The sequence below is a fragment of the Hipposideros armiger genome, unplaced genomic scaffold, assembly GCF_001890085.2.
Source record: "Hipposideros armiger isolate ML-2016 unplaced genomic scaffold, ASM189008v1 scaffold_0, whole genome shotgun sequence".
NCBI classification, from domain to species: Eukaryota; Metazoa; Chordata; class Mammalia; order Chiroptera; family Hipposideridae; genus Hipposideros; species Hipposideros armiger.
Window position 1 is genome coordinate 4,810,549 of NW_017731350.1, and position 16,480 is coordinate 4,827,028.

Below are 16,480 nucleotides of genomic sequence, written 5' to 3' on the forward strand. Positions count from 1 at the left end.
CAGTGTCACTGGCCCTCATATGTGGGATCCGAACCGGGGCCCTCTGGCATCCCAAGCGAGTTCTTAACCATCGCGCCACTCGGCCGGCCCAAATCCTTTGCATTTTAGTTTCGTATATCACTTAGCATCACTGACAATTTAAAATTTTTCCTTTGCCTTACAATGTTATGTTGATAATTCAATATGTACTTAAAAAGTTAATCGTAAAGTATATTGCATTTGGGGACCTTAAACCTATAAATTTTAGACTTTTAAACTGTAAATAGATGTCACATTCATAACTATAGGCAAACGATTTATTTTTCAAACCACTTTTAAAAAATTTTTAGGATTTATGTACATTATAATTTATTTTTTTACATGTATGGCTAGGTGAATTATCATGAAGCAATCACTGATGTCAAGAAATAAACCACAGTATTATCAACACCCTGGAAATCTGCTTCATGTTCCCCCCAATTTGTACTGCATCTTCCTACCAAAATGTAATTAATCCATGCCTACTTGTTGTCAACAGGCCTAACAAACTGTTACATTGCCAACAAAAATTGTTCTTGCTGTAACATTAGTAATTATCTTGTAAGCATACTCTTTTGAATTACCAAGTGGTATTTGAATACTAACCTTATTCAGTGGTTAGTTGGGCATTGAATGAAGTTTGCTGTTGTAAAATTCTTCTTCTGTTATTGCTTTATCTGGCCAAAGAGATTGAAAGATCATAAGTAAATCAAGATATCAAATACGATCATATTCATTTATTTAGCAGAGAACTATATTGATTATTTGTAGAAAAGGCATTTTTTTTACATCTATCTAGGTTGACTTTTAATAACTGATTTGTGCTGTGTCATAAAATGTTGATGCTTTTAAATGTGCAAAAGAGGAAAATGATAAAATGTAAATATTTAGTTCTAGAGTGGACCAATCCTTGTGGATTAAAACAGTGCTTTTTTCTGTGTGTGTGTGTGTGTGTGTGTGTGTGTGTGTGTGTGTGTGTGTTTGTGAAACTAGAATCTCAAGAGGAGGATGGAGATATAGAAGTTGAAGAGGCAGAAGGAGAAGAAAATGATAGACCATATAATTTGAGACAAAGAAAAACAGTGGATCGATACCAGGCACCTCCAATAGGTAGGAGACTAAAATACCTTTCTTTTTGTAGCTAAATAGCTTATTCTGCTCCCCCCTTTTCAAAAATTAATTCTGCTGAATTTAAAAGAATGAAATCTTTTGTAGGTTCTATACATTCTTTTTCTATGTACTTCTGTTCACACATACAATAGAAAGAAAATTCAAGTACATAGCTGAATATAGAATTACATAGAGCATGTACATTTTATTGAAACAACCTTAAATTTAATAATAAATACTGCTCATACTTTTTACTACTTTATAGTTTATTGAGCACTTTCATTTATAGCGGTTTGTGTTCCCAGTGGTTAAGTAATTTAGCCAAAGTCACAAAAGTGGTACATGGCTGCTGGCTGCAGCTTGGCCAATAACCTAGGTTTTTTTTTTTGAGACGGAAAGCGTTTAAAACTAATGACAAGTAATAAATTCCACAGGTACTGTTTTATTGACTTTTTCTAGCTCCTGGAAAATTCTATCACTGTTGATCTCTTCCAGTTTAAAAAAAATTGAGATATAATTTACATTGTGAAATTCCCCATTTTTGCTGGTTTTTAATCTCTGCAGTTCATTGGTTTTTAGTATATTCACAAGGGTGCGCAGTCATCACCACTGTCTGATGCCATTAATATTTTATTACTTCTATACTGCCATTCCCCCAGCCCTTGGCAACCACTAATATACTTTCTGTCTCTGTAGATTTGCCTGTATGTGTGACCTTTTGTGTTTAGCTTCTGTCATTTAGCATAATGTTTTCAAGGAAGAACCTAGGTCTTTTTACTCAAACTCTAAAACAATGATTGTTTCTCTGAAAGTGATCAGAGTTATCAGAAGCTTGTCCAAGTATGTAGATACTCCTGTACTCCAGTTAAGTCACTGTTACAGATAGTCCTATTAATAATGATGGAGGTGTGTTGAGACAGATAAAAGACTGCACCATTTTTCTAGATTTTTAAAAAAGTTTATTGAGGTATAACTGAACACAGTCCATTGCTACTGTGCGCATATATATATATATATATATATATATATATATATATATTTTTTTTTTTTTTTTAATTGGAGAACAGTGTGTTTTTCCAGGACCCATCAGCTCCAAGTCAAGTAGTTGTTTCAATCTAGTTTTGGAGGGCGTGGGGATCAAACTGGCAACCTTGGTGTTATGAGCACTGTGCTCTAACCAACTGAGCTAACTGGCTGTCCCGCCACTGTACATATTTAATGTGTACTATTTGCCAAGTTTGAAATACCTTAGGGATATACCTATGAAACTGTCACCACCGTCAAAATAATGAACATATTCATCAGCCCCCAGATTCCATCCTGCCTGTTTATGATCAACTCCTTACCTTCTTGTGTTTACCTTCCGCCCAATCCTCAGGCAGCCACTGATCTGATCTGTTTTCTGTCACTAAGATTAGTTTACATTTTCTCAAATTTTATATACAGTACATAGTACATATCCTTTTTTTGTCTGACTTTTTGACTCAGCATAATTGTAAAGCTCATCCATGTTGTTGAATACAACAACAGTGTGTTTCTTTATATTGCTGAATAGCAGTCCATTGTATGAACATATCACAATTTGTTTATTCACTTGTTATATGGACATTGGGATTGTTGGCATTTATAGTGTTGGCTATTATAAAGTTGGTTTGAACATTCATTTGTAAGTCTTTGTTTAGACATGTGTTCTCATTTTTCTTATCACCTAGTAGTGGATTGGCTGGGTTTTATGACTAAATGTATGTTTTACTTTCTAAGATATTACCACTTGTTTTCCAAAATGATTATACTGTTTACTCTCACTAAGAGTGTATTAGAATTTTAGTTGGTCCATATTTTTGCCAACACTTGATGTGTTCAGTTTTAAAAATTAATTTTAATACATATTTATTTTGGTTTTAATTTACATTTCCCTAGTGACTAATGATGTTGAGCATCTTTTTATGTGCTTATTTGCCAACATTATCTGTGAAGTATCTGTTTAAATCTGTTACCTGTTTTTTCAGTTGAGTTGTTTATTTTCTTATTACTGAGTTTTGAGAGTTCCTCATGTATTCTGGATATCAGTCCTTTATCAGATATGTGATTTGTACATATTTTCTCTGTCTGTAGCTTGTTTGTTATTCTTTTAATGTTGTCTTTTAAAGAGCAGAATTTGTAATTTTGAAGAACTCTAATTTATCCATTTTTAAAAAATGGATTGTGCTTTTAGTGTTGTATCTAAAAATCTGTGTTTAACCAGTAGTTACAAAGATTTAATTTAACATCTTTTTAGAATATTTATTTGCAACTTATATTATAGAGTTTTAATTTTTGTTGTGCTCCTTCTAGACATTTGGAACTTGAAGACATATGACTAGCTTTTATTCAGAAAGTTAACAGAAGTAATTTCTACCCCTTTAATACATCAACTTACCAATTTATTATTAGTTAATCCTGTTATCCTATTTTTTCTTTAAGTACCAGCTCATCAAAAAAAGAGGGAAAACACACTGTTTGATATTCATAGATCTCCAGCAAGAAGAAGCCATATCAGGTACGTTTTGTTGGTTTTGAAAGGAGGAAATACTTACATCTGTCATTTAGATATAGTATCCTTTAAATAATACATAATGTAATGACTTATAATTACAATATAGATATTGATGGTGTTAGTGATAATGCCAATGAGGGGCAAAATAGCATCTTTCATTCTTTAATTAGTGACTAATTGTTATTCTGCATGTGACAGTTACCTTCCTGATTCAGTTTGCCTGGAATAGTTAGCTTGAACAATTTTGTTCCCTAAAGCCACACACCAGCTTTGTCTCAGTAGAGTTGAATCTAAGTGACTCACATTGCTTTCATTTGAGCATTGGTTCAATTAGTCTTTGCTACTTTTATTTTCCATTTTCCCGTTTCATTTACATGTAGGTACAAAGGAGGTTTTTGTTTTTGAAACTTTTGTCTATTATGTTTTTTTGAAAAGCTAATGTATTCCCTGTGGCTCAAGAAAAAAAAAAAAAAGAGGAAAAAATTAAAAGATAAACATGAAAAGCATTTTTCTAGCTTCAGTAGTCTCTCATTTTCTCATAGTGATATTGTTATTATTTTGTATATCCTTATGGAATATGTTTTTATATATGTACGTATATATGTGCAAATACATATATCAATTGTTATCCTTTTTTTTACATAAAATGTACTGTTTATTGTGCTACACCTTGTCTGTTTTTACTTAATTCATTTTAACTGTCTTTTCAGTATAGTGAAATTTCACATTTGTTTATATTTGCATAATATTACATTTATAGGCACACTATAATTTTAAAACTAGTCCTTCATTGAGAGTCAGGTTGTTTTCAGTCTTTTGCTATTACAAAATATGATATAATGAATACCCTTGCATAACCATCATTTTACATGTGTGCAAGTATGTTTGTAGGATAAATTTGTTACTTGACTGCCTTCCTGAACTACCCTATTTAAAAAATTGTGGGCTACGTATTCTTCTCCATTTTTTCTTTTTCTCTGTGGAACTTACTGTGTTTATATTTCATTAGATGTATACTGCATGATTGCAAGGATCAATAAATATTTGCTGAATGAAAGGATGAATGTATGTATTTCCAACTAAGCTAATTGTAGAAATGGTGCTTATAATGTGTTATTAAAAGCCATGTGCTGCTGTAATGATTTAAGGATTTTACTTTAAACAGGAGAAAGAAGCATGCCATTCATAGTAGTGACACAACTTCTTCTGATGAAGAACGCTTTGAAAGAAGGAAATCAAAGAGCATGGCAAGAGCAAGAAATAGGTTAATAAATTTTTTATTGTTATTTCCCTGGTGGAAAAAAGAAAGAACAGTTTTTATTTTTTGAATGGGATTCTTATTTGTACTAGCATTTTGCTAACACTAATATTCAACACATATTTTAGACTAGAGAAATGCACTGACTTGGTTTTTACTTAGTAATGTCTTAGAGCTGACATCTAACCTTGGGAAACTTCCCATAAAGACTCAATAAAATAGTATGAGGAAGGTAAAGGAAGAAGAGCTGTGGGTAAGAGACCAACATTAATGGCAGTCGTTTTCTCCGTACCTCTTCTCTAATCCAAATCCATTTAATGATGCTGATTTTAGATGCTTCTAATAATTACAGCAGAGTAAGGTTTGGTTTCTAATAGAATTATCTCAGGAGCCCTTGGATTTTTATTGGAAAATTTGTTTTATTTTTGGTTGAATGAGTGCCTCTGGTGGTCTTTGCCTAAATAGGATAAATGACTGACTACTCCATGGCTCACTAAAACCATGGTTTTCACTGAGGGAGAGAATCAGTATTTTGTCTAGTAATTAATTAAAGCGTCAAATTATAAATTATTGAAAATTTGAGTTAATTTTATAGCTTATAGTTTATAATACTGAAAGATAAATTATATTTAGAAAATTTACATTTGGCAAAGCATTTCTATAGTTTGGCATTATATATCTGTTGTAGAAATACTAAGTTTTCAGTTAGCAGGTCTTGGAAACAAGTTTGGATTGGTGTAGATTATATGCTGACAACGCCTCATGTAGATGATGTAAAGAAAATGTAAGAGAAAATCTAAGCTTAAATAAAGGAATTTAATGCCCATTTAATGTGAACTATTCTGATATCTGCTTTGGAAATATATTTTTAACAGAAGTTAGGATTCAGAAATATGAGTGAAGTTCTATTCATTATAGAAGCTATGTTTTTTTGAGGCTGTTTATGTCACTTTTTTGGTGTTTAAGTACAATAGATTATATTTTCTTAGGGATAATAAGATTAAATAATAAGTGTACCATTTTGAGGGTAGCTAAATATCTGTTTTAAGGTAGTTACGCAGAAGATCATAAAGCTTAGTTCTCAAAATGGGGTCTAGACTTGGTTTCCTTTGAATAAAAAGGAAAGAAATTTCCTCAGTCAGGTAAGCTGAGTAGACATAGCCACATAATATCTGAGGGTAAATTTAAATATAATAAAGCTTGAGTTCATTTAATGCCATATATTATAGTATAGTTAGTCAATCTATTTTTATTTTATACTTGTATAATATGGGATAAGTTTATACTTGTATAATATAGGTTAAGCTTTCTAAGTAGAATAGATTGGGCTTTTTGGATAAATAGATGAATGATCTTGTTTATCTAGTGAATAAATTTATTTTTGCTCTGTTGAAAAGAATTAGAAAAAGTTTAAAAACATGACTTTTTTTATGTTATTTTCTGGGTTATGATAAAAAGGAGAGAGGTGAAAATGTGTCAGAGACGTAAACTTATTTTGACATGAACAATGTGAAACTTTTAATGCTATTTACTTGAATTTTTATGAATTTCAGGTGTTTGCCTATGAACTTAAGAACAGAAGATTTAGCTAGTGGTATTCTCCGGGAACGTGTCAAAGTGGGTGCAAGTTTGGCTGACGTTGATCCGATGAACATTGATAAGTCAGTAAGTTTTGTAAATGTTTTCCTAGAGGACCTTTGTTTTTTAAAGGTTATATCTTGTTTCTAAAGCACACACAATAAAAGTAGAAAATCCAGATATCACCATTGTTAGTGTTTTGATGTATATATTTGGGAACCTAGCACTCTGGTAAAATGTGATGCTGACAAATATGGCAAGACCTCATAAAACAACATAAACAGTGGGGTATTGTTGGAGCTGCTTAGGTTTCATGATCAGATTTGCATTTTATTTTTTTTATTTTTTATTTTTTATTTTTTAAGATTTTTATTGGGGAATTGGGGGGATGGGAACAGTGCTGGGGAATTGGGGGAAGGAGAACAGACAAGTTGCTGTCATTTTTGTTCTTCAGTCTAGTTGTGGAGGATGTTGCTTCATTGGCCCAAGTTGGCATCGTCATTGCGCTCTTCCCTGGTGAGGCAGATCAGTCGCCGGCTTCTGGACGGCCGCTCACTCCGGCTGCTGGCTACACATGGTAGCCCATGGCAACCCACTGCCACAGGGGCTGCAGCCTACGCCGCGCCGGCAACTCACAGCAGCCCAGCTCCAGGTTGAGCTGTTGTTCAGCATCTTAGCTGTGGAGGGCAGTGTCACTGGCCCTCATATGTGGGATCCGAACCGGGGCCCTCTGGCATCCCAAGCGAGTTCTTAACCATCGCACCACTCGGTCGGCCCCAGATTTGCATTTTAGACAGATCACTATTTATGATGTAGTTAATGAACTTGAGGGAAGCAAGGCTGGCCATTAGGAAGACTGATTTGGACGTAGTTGTAATCTGGAGTAATGGTTATGGTAGAAAGTAGAGTAATGGTGGGAGCAAGTAGCACATGGATTTGACAGAATTCAGAAGAAAATGCAGACGTGACAGAATTTGGTGAATTCATTGCTTTTGGGGAATGAGAGAGAGAAACAAGTTGAATATATTACCTAGGTTTCTGGCTTAAGAGACTGGGTGAATGGATGGCTCCATTCTCTGAGGTAAGGAACATACGAGAAGGAAAATGTAATTCAGGTGTGAAGGTAATTTAGTAATAGACATGTTTAGTTATCTGTGGCACATCACAAACTGAAGTAACTTATAGAAATTGGTTATTTCGGTTTGGCATTAACTAGAAATATCTCGGCTAGAAATTTAGATATGGGTCACCAATATAAAAGTTGAGATCACTATGGAAAATGGTTAATAGCACACAGGGAAAGTATGTAGCATGAAAAGAGAGCAAGATTTAGAAGACATGATAGATTCTTACTGGTAGTAGAATCTTGTTGGGGGGATACTTGGGAATAAGGTTACTGCATAACCTAGAATGTGTTTGATATTTTTTTCTTTGTTTTTATAAACCTTTCTATTCTACATAATTTAACTGATTCTGATATGAGAGACTTAAGTTATCTAATGGAGTTGTGTGTATATTTGAAAATGTAATGTTAGCTACCTCCAATCTGAAGTCATAGGGGAAAATATTTTATTTGTGAGGACCTAAGGAAATTTCAGAATCTCCTGTCTAATAGTGCACATTCTCAGAGGACTTCACTTAGTGATCTCTGCTTATTTGGTTTACCAGCACCATGCTTTCTTGAATGTAGTTAGTTTTAGGCATATCTGTCAGTCAATTAGAGTAACTTAATTATTTAACATTTGATATCATGTACAAGAAAATTTAGCTTCTTTTAGAATGTTTCTGTTATTTATTTTTCTAGATTACCTAAGTTTTTCTATCATAGTAATATATTCTTTGTAAAACATTTTCAAATACCATAACATAATAAAGCAGGGAAAGAAATCTCGCAGAACCCAATGGTAATCACTGTTAGCATTTTGGCACTATTTCCTTTGAACACTTTCTTCTATACAGTTTTTTAACTTTTTAAAATTCAGAGTCTTTTAGATATTTAAATTGTATGGGTGGAAGAAATAATCTCTGTTGCTTTTTGTGATAGATTAGAGTTTCTCAACTTATTTTTTCATTGTTGTCTCTAAAGGAGGAAAATTAACTATCTAGACAAATTAATATTAAAGATTAAGATTTTGTTAGGTAAAGTCAAGCTTTGGAAAGTTACAAACCATTGTAATAGCCAAGATATTTTACCATACTTCTGAACCAATTTTTGCCCCTGCTGAGAATGCATGTGATAGATAATATTTTAAAAAGGCATTTAAATTATTAGAGTTTAAATACAACATAATGTCTCCTATAGATTTCCATTTAAAGTATTAGATTGGGCATTAATCTTGGTCCTTAGTTACTGAGAGATTAAAGAATGGTAGCTTTATTTGATGGAATGAAATGTAAACTTGAATTTTACTGCCAGCTTTAGATTTTTTACACTTATTTCAAAAGTATAATTTTTTGAGCTTTATGTTCAACAGTTCCTGCTGAAAGAGTGTATTTCTAGTCATAAGACTATCTCAATATTTAAAAAAATCTATAAACAGTTAAAATTATTTTAATCTTTCCCCCTTTTTTCCAAGGTGCGGTTTGATAGCATAGGTGGCTTGAGCCATCATATTCATGCACTAAAGGAAATGGTAGTATTCCCATTATTATATCCAGAAATTTTTGAAAAATTTAAAATTCAGCCTCCAAGGTAAGTACATTATTACTGTTAAATTATCAAATTAAATGATTATATATATAAATATTTCCTATGTATTTATTTGATGTGTTCTAGCAATGAAAATTAGGAAAGAAATTTTATTTTTTAGGACTCTAAGGCTGTGGTATTAAGTGTGTTCTTGAAGTTTACATTTCAGCATTAAGAGTCAGGTATGGGGTGAGATTCTTTATATACAAGTGGATTGCCCAAAAGGGTTTTCCTTAATTTGGCCTCCTAATAGCATTGAGTTTGATGCTATGTGTTGTTTAGTCTTGAATTGAAGCCCAATTTCAATGAAGTGTTTCTTTGGCTTAATGATGGGCTATTTTTGAAATGGTAAGCTTGATAATTTATTTTTATGATCAGATTAATTGTGTTTGATCATGAGGCAGTTAGATGGTTAAACATTAGAAAAGGCTGAAAATTATGTTAAAGGAAATTGAGAATAAAATATTCTGAAGATGTACATATGTAGACTTAGATTTAAACTGTTAAATGATCCTTTTCATTGAGTAGGAGGTACTTTTTATTCAGATTTGGTTCTAACTTATTTTCCATGTATTTAAGGATCTTAAATAAGAAAATCTTATTAAAGAGCTATCTTCTATTTGAGTGGTTTAAAAAATGGCCTATAATTCTACAGTGGTTTCTAAAAATCATAATAGCAATTTATTTGTTTTTTTATATGATGTAAATTGAATTTTTAAAATAATTACTACTTTTTCAAAGCCATTAAGATATTATAGCCTTGGGAGAACCTTAAACAAAACACAGTTATAAGGAGAAAGTATTGTAAGCAGAAAGTAATCCTATTCTTTAGAGATGAATAATTTTATATATGTGCTTACAGGTTTCTTATGTATATATCTGTAAATATTAAATTTATATTTTGCCTATATTATGTGCATATAAGCATTCAGTGTAAATGAAATTATTCAGTAATACTCATAACTTTTTTACTCTAGACACCTTCCCACATTAATAATGTGTGTATTGTCTTTGACACCGCACTAGTGTTAATTTTAGAGATATAACAGTGTATTTATTTGTTATTTATTAATAGATAACATTTAGATTTTTTCAGTTTTTTTACAATTAAAAACAATGTGCTATTGAGCATCCATTTAACATTTTTTAAGATAACATTCTTTTGAGTATTTCTGTATGATACATTCTAAGATGTGAAATTTCTGGGTCATGGGGAAAACACTTAAAATTTTGATACATCTTGCCAAATTACTCTCTGCCCTGATTTAACTATTTTTTTGCCTACCAAAGCTTGGTGCTTTGAGAACATCCTTGAGTGCCCTCAGCACTGTGAAACTTTTGTCTGTATACCACAAAAGCTTTATCAGTGTCTAATGATTATAATATACAGTAATACAGAATTATATGAGAGGTGCATCCTTTATATTGGTTAATAGTGGCGGTGATAACATTAATTTACTTTTATTGATTTTTTTTATTCCTCTAGGGGCTGTTTGTTTTATGGTCCTCCTGGCACAGGCAAAACCTTAGTTGCCAGAGCATTAGCTAATGAATGCAGTCAAGGAGACAAAAAGGTGGCTTTTTTTATGCGAAAAGGAGCAGACTGTCTGAGCAAATGGGTTGGTGAATCAGAACGGCAACTTAGGCTTCTTTTTGATCAGGTAAGTGAAATCAGCTAATATGAAAATATCTTTTTTAGAATATTTAATGCATTTAGTCTGTAAATGCGAACTGTTCACGAGGAAGCATATTTTCTCATCAGCATGTTAAATTTAGGATCAATAATCAGAATTTGAATGCCTTACACGTATTTAATAGCCGTTTTACTAGTACTAATTTAATACGATTCACAGAACATTTATCGAGGTGGCTACCAGGCATATAATACCATGTTAGGTGCTTTTGAGAACCCTGCTTATAACATATACCATTGAATTAAAATCTAATTCAGGAAATAGAGGAAATAAAACAAACATAAAAAGTTTAACATCTGTGCACGAAATCTCACAAAGCAGTATATTATTTATTTTCATCAATTATAAATGTGATGCTGGAAGCAGTCAGTAATAAATGAATGCTTATAAAAGACAGAGTAAGGTGAGTGGATATTGTGTAAATATCTTTACAGTTTATTTTTAACTAACTTAAATGTTATTTCCTAATACTTATAAATATTAGTCCTAATGTAAATTCACTTTTGATTGTTTGAGCTAGTGAATGAAGTCATTCATATTTGGCAATGCCACTTATATTTCATTATGTCTATGGAAATTCACATGAAATTAAAAAAATGCTTTCACTAAGCATTCGTTTAGCATGCACTGCTGAGTTGATGTGTGTCAGAGTCCTTTGTAGTTGGTAAGGCACTTTAAATATTATTTTTAGTTATTAGGAAAAGGTAAAATTCTTACCTTCAATGTGCTCAGTGTATATTGGAAAGTCAAACATATGCAGTCTGCATGCTTCAAGAGAATTTAATAATTGAAATATATAAATATAAAATAACAGTGGTGGACGAGGGAAGAATTAGCTTGGGAATGCTGACATGCTGTCCAATGACATAATTTTATTTTATTTTTTATTTATTTATTTTTAAGATTTTTATTGGGGAATTGGGGGGATGGGAACAGACAAGTTGCTGTCATTTTGTTCTTCAGTCTAGTTGTGGAGGACGTTGCTTCACTGGCCCAAGTTGGCACCATCACTGAGCTCTTCCCGGGTGAGGCAGATCAGTCGCCGGCTTCTGGACGGCAGCTCACAGTGGCTGCTGGCCGCTCACGCTGGCTGCTGGCCACACATGGTAGCCCATGGCAACCCACCTGCCATCGCTGGAGACTCACAGCAGCCCAGCTCCAGTTGAGCTGTTGGTCAGCATCTTAGCTGTAGAGGGCAGTGTCACTGGCCCTCATATGTGGGATCCGAACCGGGGCCCCTGGCATCCCAAGCCAGCTCTTAACCAACGCGCCACTCGGCCGGCCCCAATGACATAATTTTAAATTTTTGATAGTTATAATTTTTAGCCACTTTATGCTGGGAATAGGAGTGTGCTTTGGTTTCATTTAAAATTGTAGCATAAATCATGCTTCTTTTTAAATCTAAATTTACTTTATTTCTGTTTCATAGTTTACTTTGTTGAGAAGAGTAATGGAAATGTTTGAATGTTTGCTTTCTTTTTTAAAAAACATTGCTGATCGTTATATTGTCTTAAAAATGAGAGTCTACATTCCTAAATTAAACACAGGATCTATGCACTAACTAAAATGAAGAAGATATAATATATAGGCTAAGAGTTTGGCCTTTGGTGTCAGTAAAATGTTAGTTTATATCTGGCTTTACTATTAAGTATATAACTTTAAGTAAATGAAAGCATCTGATCTTTAGTTGTGTCTTTTATAAAATAATATCTGTCTCACTGGACTACGGTGAGATTTTACTGGAAAAAAGTATATAAAGTGCTTATCACGGTGACTGGCATGTAATACACTGTACTTCCTTTCTGCAATTCTGTGAGGCTGTAGTTCTAAAAAAGAGCTGTGTGTTTCATGTATGTAAAAGTGATTATCAAATCTTTACAGTTTTTCTTATTACATAATTCTAGTCTTATAAAGTTTTTTCCAAAACCTGTTTTGTGATTGAATTAGCCTTCATTTCAAATTATTAGAGAACACTGGAAGTTTAATACATATCGTATTAGTCAGGGAAATATGAAAAATTCATATCCATTCTTTAATAAGCTGACCTTCCTGTGAACCATGATTTCTAGAAGTAATATAAATAAACTATATTGAGTAAATTGTACAATAAAGACTTTATATTTGTAATTTAATAATACTCATTTACTTTAAATCAAATTAAATTCCTGCTGGATCTAAGATTTAAGTGAGAAAAATGACACTGGAAGTACCAGAAGAAAACTCAGGAGAATCTGGTTTCTCAGAATTGGGAGAGTCTAACAATGGAAGAGAAAATCCACTATATAATTATTTTTTAAGGTTCTGAATAGCAATAGAATATTGTAAGCAAAATCAAAAGATAAATGATATCCCTTGCATTAAATATTTGTATTTCCTTTCAAAGAGAGAGGTCTAATTTTTAAAACAAATAGCTCCTAGAAATCAGTAAGCAAAAGACTAGTAATTCAATAGAAAAAGTCACAAAGGATATGAACAGAATTTTCATAGAAAAAGCAATATAAATGGCTCTTAAACATATGAAAAGTGCTTATCTTTACTAGTGATAGGAATAAAAATTAGAACGATACTGAGAAGACATCCTAAAAAAATTAGTTAAGATCAAGAAGTTTGATAATACATTTGTTGGTGAGCGCTCTTACATATTGCTGATAAGAGGGTAAATTGACACACCGATGGAAGACAATTTGCAAATGTCTAACTGAATTGGAAATAACACATGCCTTTTGAAGCAGTTCTACTTTTAGAATTTACTACATTGATATTTGTACTCATGAAATGGCCAATGTACACAAATACTTATTCAAGCATTGTTGATAATAGGAAAAGATTCACAGCCTAAATGTCCATGAGTAGGGGACTAGTTTAATTATGGCACATGCATACACCATTTTGTGGCTGTTCAAAAAGAATTAGGCAGATCTTTACGTACTCATATGGGAGCTAATTGAAATATGCTGTTTCATAAAATAGGCTGTTATATGGTAAAAGCAATGTGGATAGTGTTTAAAATGCATTAAATAAAATAAAAATAGTGTATGTGAAAAGACATATTTGTGTATAAACAACATGTATGGAAGAAGAAAACAAACTGAAAACAGTAGATGTCTACTGGGAGAAGACTTTGTGGTTGGAGACTGGGTTGGCAAGGAGATTTCCTTTTCTATCTATAATCTTTCTTACCTGCTGCATGTTGTATCATTTGCTTATATTAGCTGTTAAGAAAACATAATAATTAAATTTTAAAAATGGAAACTAGTACAAAAAATAACATTTTTTTCTTTTTATATTAGGCATATTTGATGAGACCTTCTATAATATTTTTTGACGAAATAGATGGATTAGCTCCAGTTCGCTCCAGCAGACAAGATCAGATCCACAGGTAATTTTCCTAATCAGATTATGTTGAATTTTTTAACTCACTGACATAGCCTTAGCCTTTGGATAAGTGCTATGAGGCTTATAAAATGTGATCTGTGACCTTGAGGAAGACTTTTTTCACTTAGCAAAGGTGTCAGCAAACAGCCACCTGTGTGCCAAATCTAGCCTCCTGCCTGTTTTTAATAAATGATGTTTTATTGGTACACAGCCGTGTTTATTCCTTTTTGAATTATATATGGCAGCTTGTGCACTACAAGAGCAGAGTTGAGTTGTGAGACAGATCGTATGGCTTGCAAAGCTTAAAACGTTGACTTTCTGGGTTTTTACAGAAAAAGTTGCCTAATCCTGATATAGTATACTATTTTTGAAATTTATCCATGTCGTTTCTGAGTAGCATTCCTTGGGGACTGTGTGTATATGCATGTGTACCACAATTTATTTGTTAATCCATGCGACGGAGATTTTGTTTGTTTTTCTATTTTTGGCTATTATGATAATGCTGCTATGAATTTTTGCATATACATTTTCTTGTGGACATATGTTTTCATTTCTGTTGGGTAAATACTGGAGAGGAGTGTCTAGATCCTGTGGTAAATGCATGTTTAAATTCATACTGTTTTCCAAAGCATGTGTACCATTTTATGTTACCTGTGATGTGTGAGAATTTCGGTTACTCCTCATTCTTGCAAACATTTGGTATTAATATTCTTTTAACTTTAGCTATTCTAGGGGCTATACTAGTGGATTAATTTGCATTTTTCTGATAACTAATAATACCGAGCATCTTTGCATGTGCCTATTGCCCATTTGGATGTTTTCTTTTGTGAAATGTCTGTTAGAATCTATTACCCTTTAAAGAAAAAAAAGAAATAAGATTGTATGTCTTATTGTGTTGTAAGATTATGTGCTTTCAAGACAAGCCCTTTGTCAGATCTGTGTTTTGAAAGTTTTTCTCTGGCTTGCCTTTTTGTTTGCTTAACTGTGACTTTCGAAAAGCGAAAGATTTTGATCTTGATGAAGTCCATTATATAAAATTTTTTGTGTATATTTTGTTAATTGTTTAAACTGATTTTTTAGCAGTTCTGTTTTTTTCTAAAATATTAATAGCTTTAGCTCTTAAATTTTGATCAGTGATTCATTTTAAGTTAGTGTTTACATATCAATATATTATAAAGTAAGGGTTTTAGTTAACTTTTGTAGATGGTGCAAGGTATGGATTGAAGATTATTTTTTTCCAGTTGTTTCTGGACTATATATTGGAAAGGTTACATTGTCTCCATTGAATTACTTGGCATCTTATTTAGAAATTAATTGACCATCTAAAATGTCTATTCCTGGACTTGTTATTTGGTTCCATTGATCTATAGGTCTATCTTTATGTCACTGTCTTGATTACTATAGCTTTGTATTAAGTCTTGATAGTATAAGCCTTTCAACCTTGTTCTTTTTAATTTTTAATGAAGTTTTTTAGAGCAGTTTTAGATTCACAGTAAAATTGAGACGGTACAGAGATTGCCCATATACTGTGTGCCCGCACACATGTATAGCCTCCCTCATTAGCATCATCTTTCACCAGTGTACATTTGTTACAATTGAGGAACCTACACTGACACATTATGGTCACACAAAGTCCATAGTTTGCCTTAGGATTCACTCTTGATGTAGGTTTTTTGAGTTTGGACAAACGTATAATGACATGTATACATCATTATAGTATCATACAGAGTATTTTCACTGCCTTAAATTTCTCTGTGCTCTACCTAGTCATCCTTTTCCCCCCAGCCCCTGGCACCACTGATTTTTTTTACTGTGTCCATAGTTTTGCCTTTTCCAGAATGCTATGTTGTTGGGTACTAAATGTTTATTATTATAGCTTTATTTTGCAGTTACCCTCTTATTATGAAATATCCCTCTTTATCTGTGCTAATATTTTTTGTTTTGAAATTTGTTTTCATTAGATAATAATTGAGCTAACCTAGACTTCTTATGCTTTTTGTTTGATATGTGTTTTTCATTAATTTATTATCAACTTTTCTATGTCTTTATATTTAGAGTGGGTTTTTTTTTTTTTTAAAGATTTTATTGGGGAATTGGGGTAGGGGAAGAGACAAGTTGCTGTCCTTTTGTTGTTCAGTCTAGTTGTGGAGGACGTTGCTTCACTGGCCCATGTTAGTATTATCATTGCGCTCTTCCCGGATGAGGCAGATCAGTCGCCGGCC

The 16,480-nt window shown here is 32.6% G+C and overlaps 1 protein-coding gene across 3 annotated transcripts in view; it reads left to right on the forward strand.

The window, feature by feature from the left end:
* ATAD2B (ATPase family AAA domain containing 2B) overlaps positions 1 to 16,480 on the forward strand; it is a 116,780-nt gene that overhangs the window by 26,980 nt on the left and 73,320 nt on the right. For all 3 annotated transcript variants that reach the window (XM_019651162.1, XM_019651214.1, XM_019651284.1), the window contains exons 7-13: positions 1,012 to 1,128; positions 3,592 to 3,667; positions 4,830 to 4,928; positions 6,476 to 6,587; positions 9,077 to 9,192; positions 10,676 to 10,850; positions 14,174 to 14,262. In XM_019651162.1, coding sequence (XP_019506707.1) covers positions 1,012 to 1,128; positions 3,592 to 3,667; positions 4,830 to 4,928; positions 6,476 to 6,587; positions 9,077 to 9,192; positions 10,676 to 10,850; positions 14,174 to 14,262 — 784 coding nt within the window. The remainder of the gene's footprint in view (positions 1 to 1,011; positions 1,129 to 3,591; positions 3,668 to 4,829; positions 4,929 to 6,475; positions 6,588 to 9,076; positions 9,193 to 10,675; positions 10,851 to 14,173; positions 14,263 to 16,480) is intronic.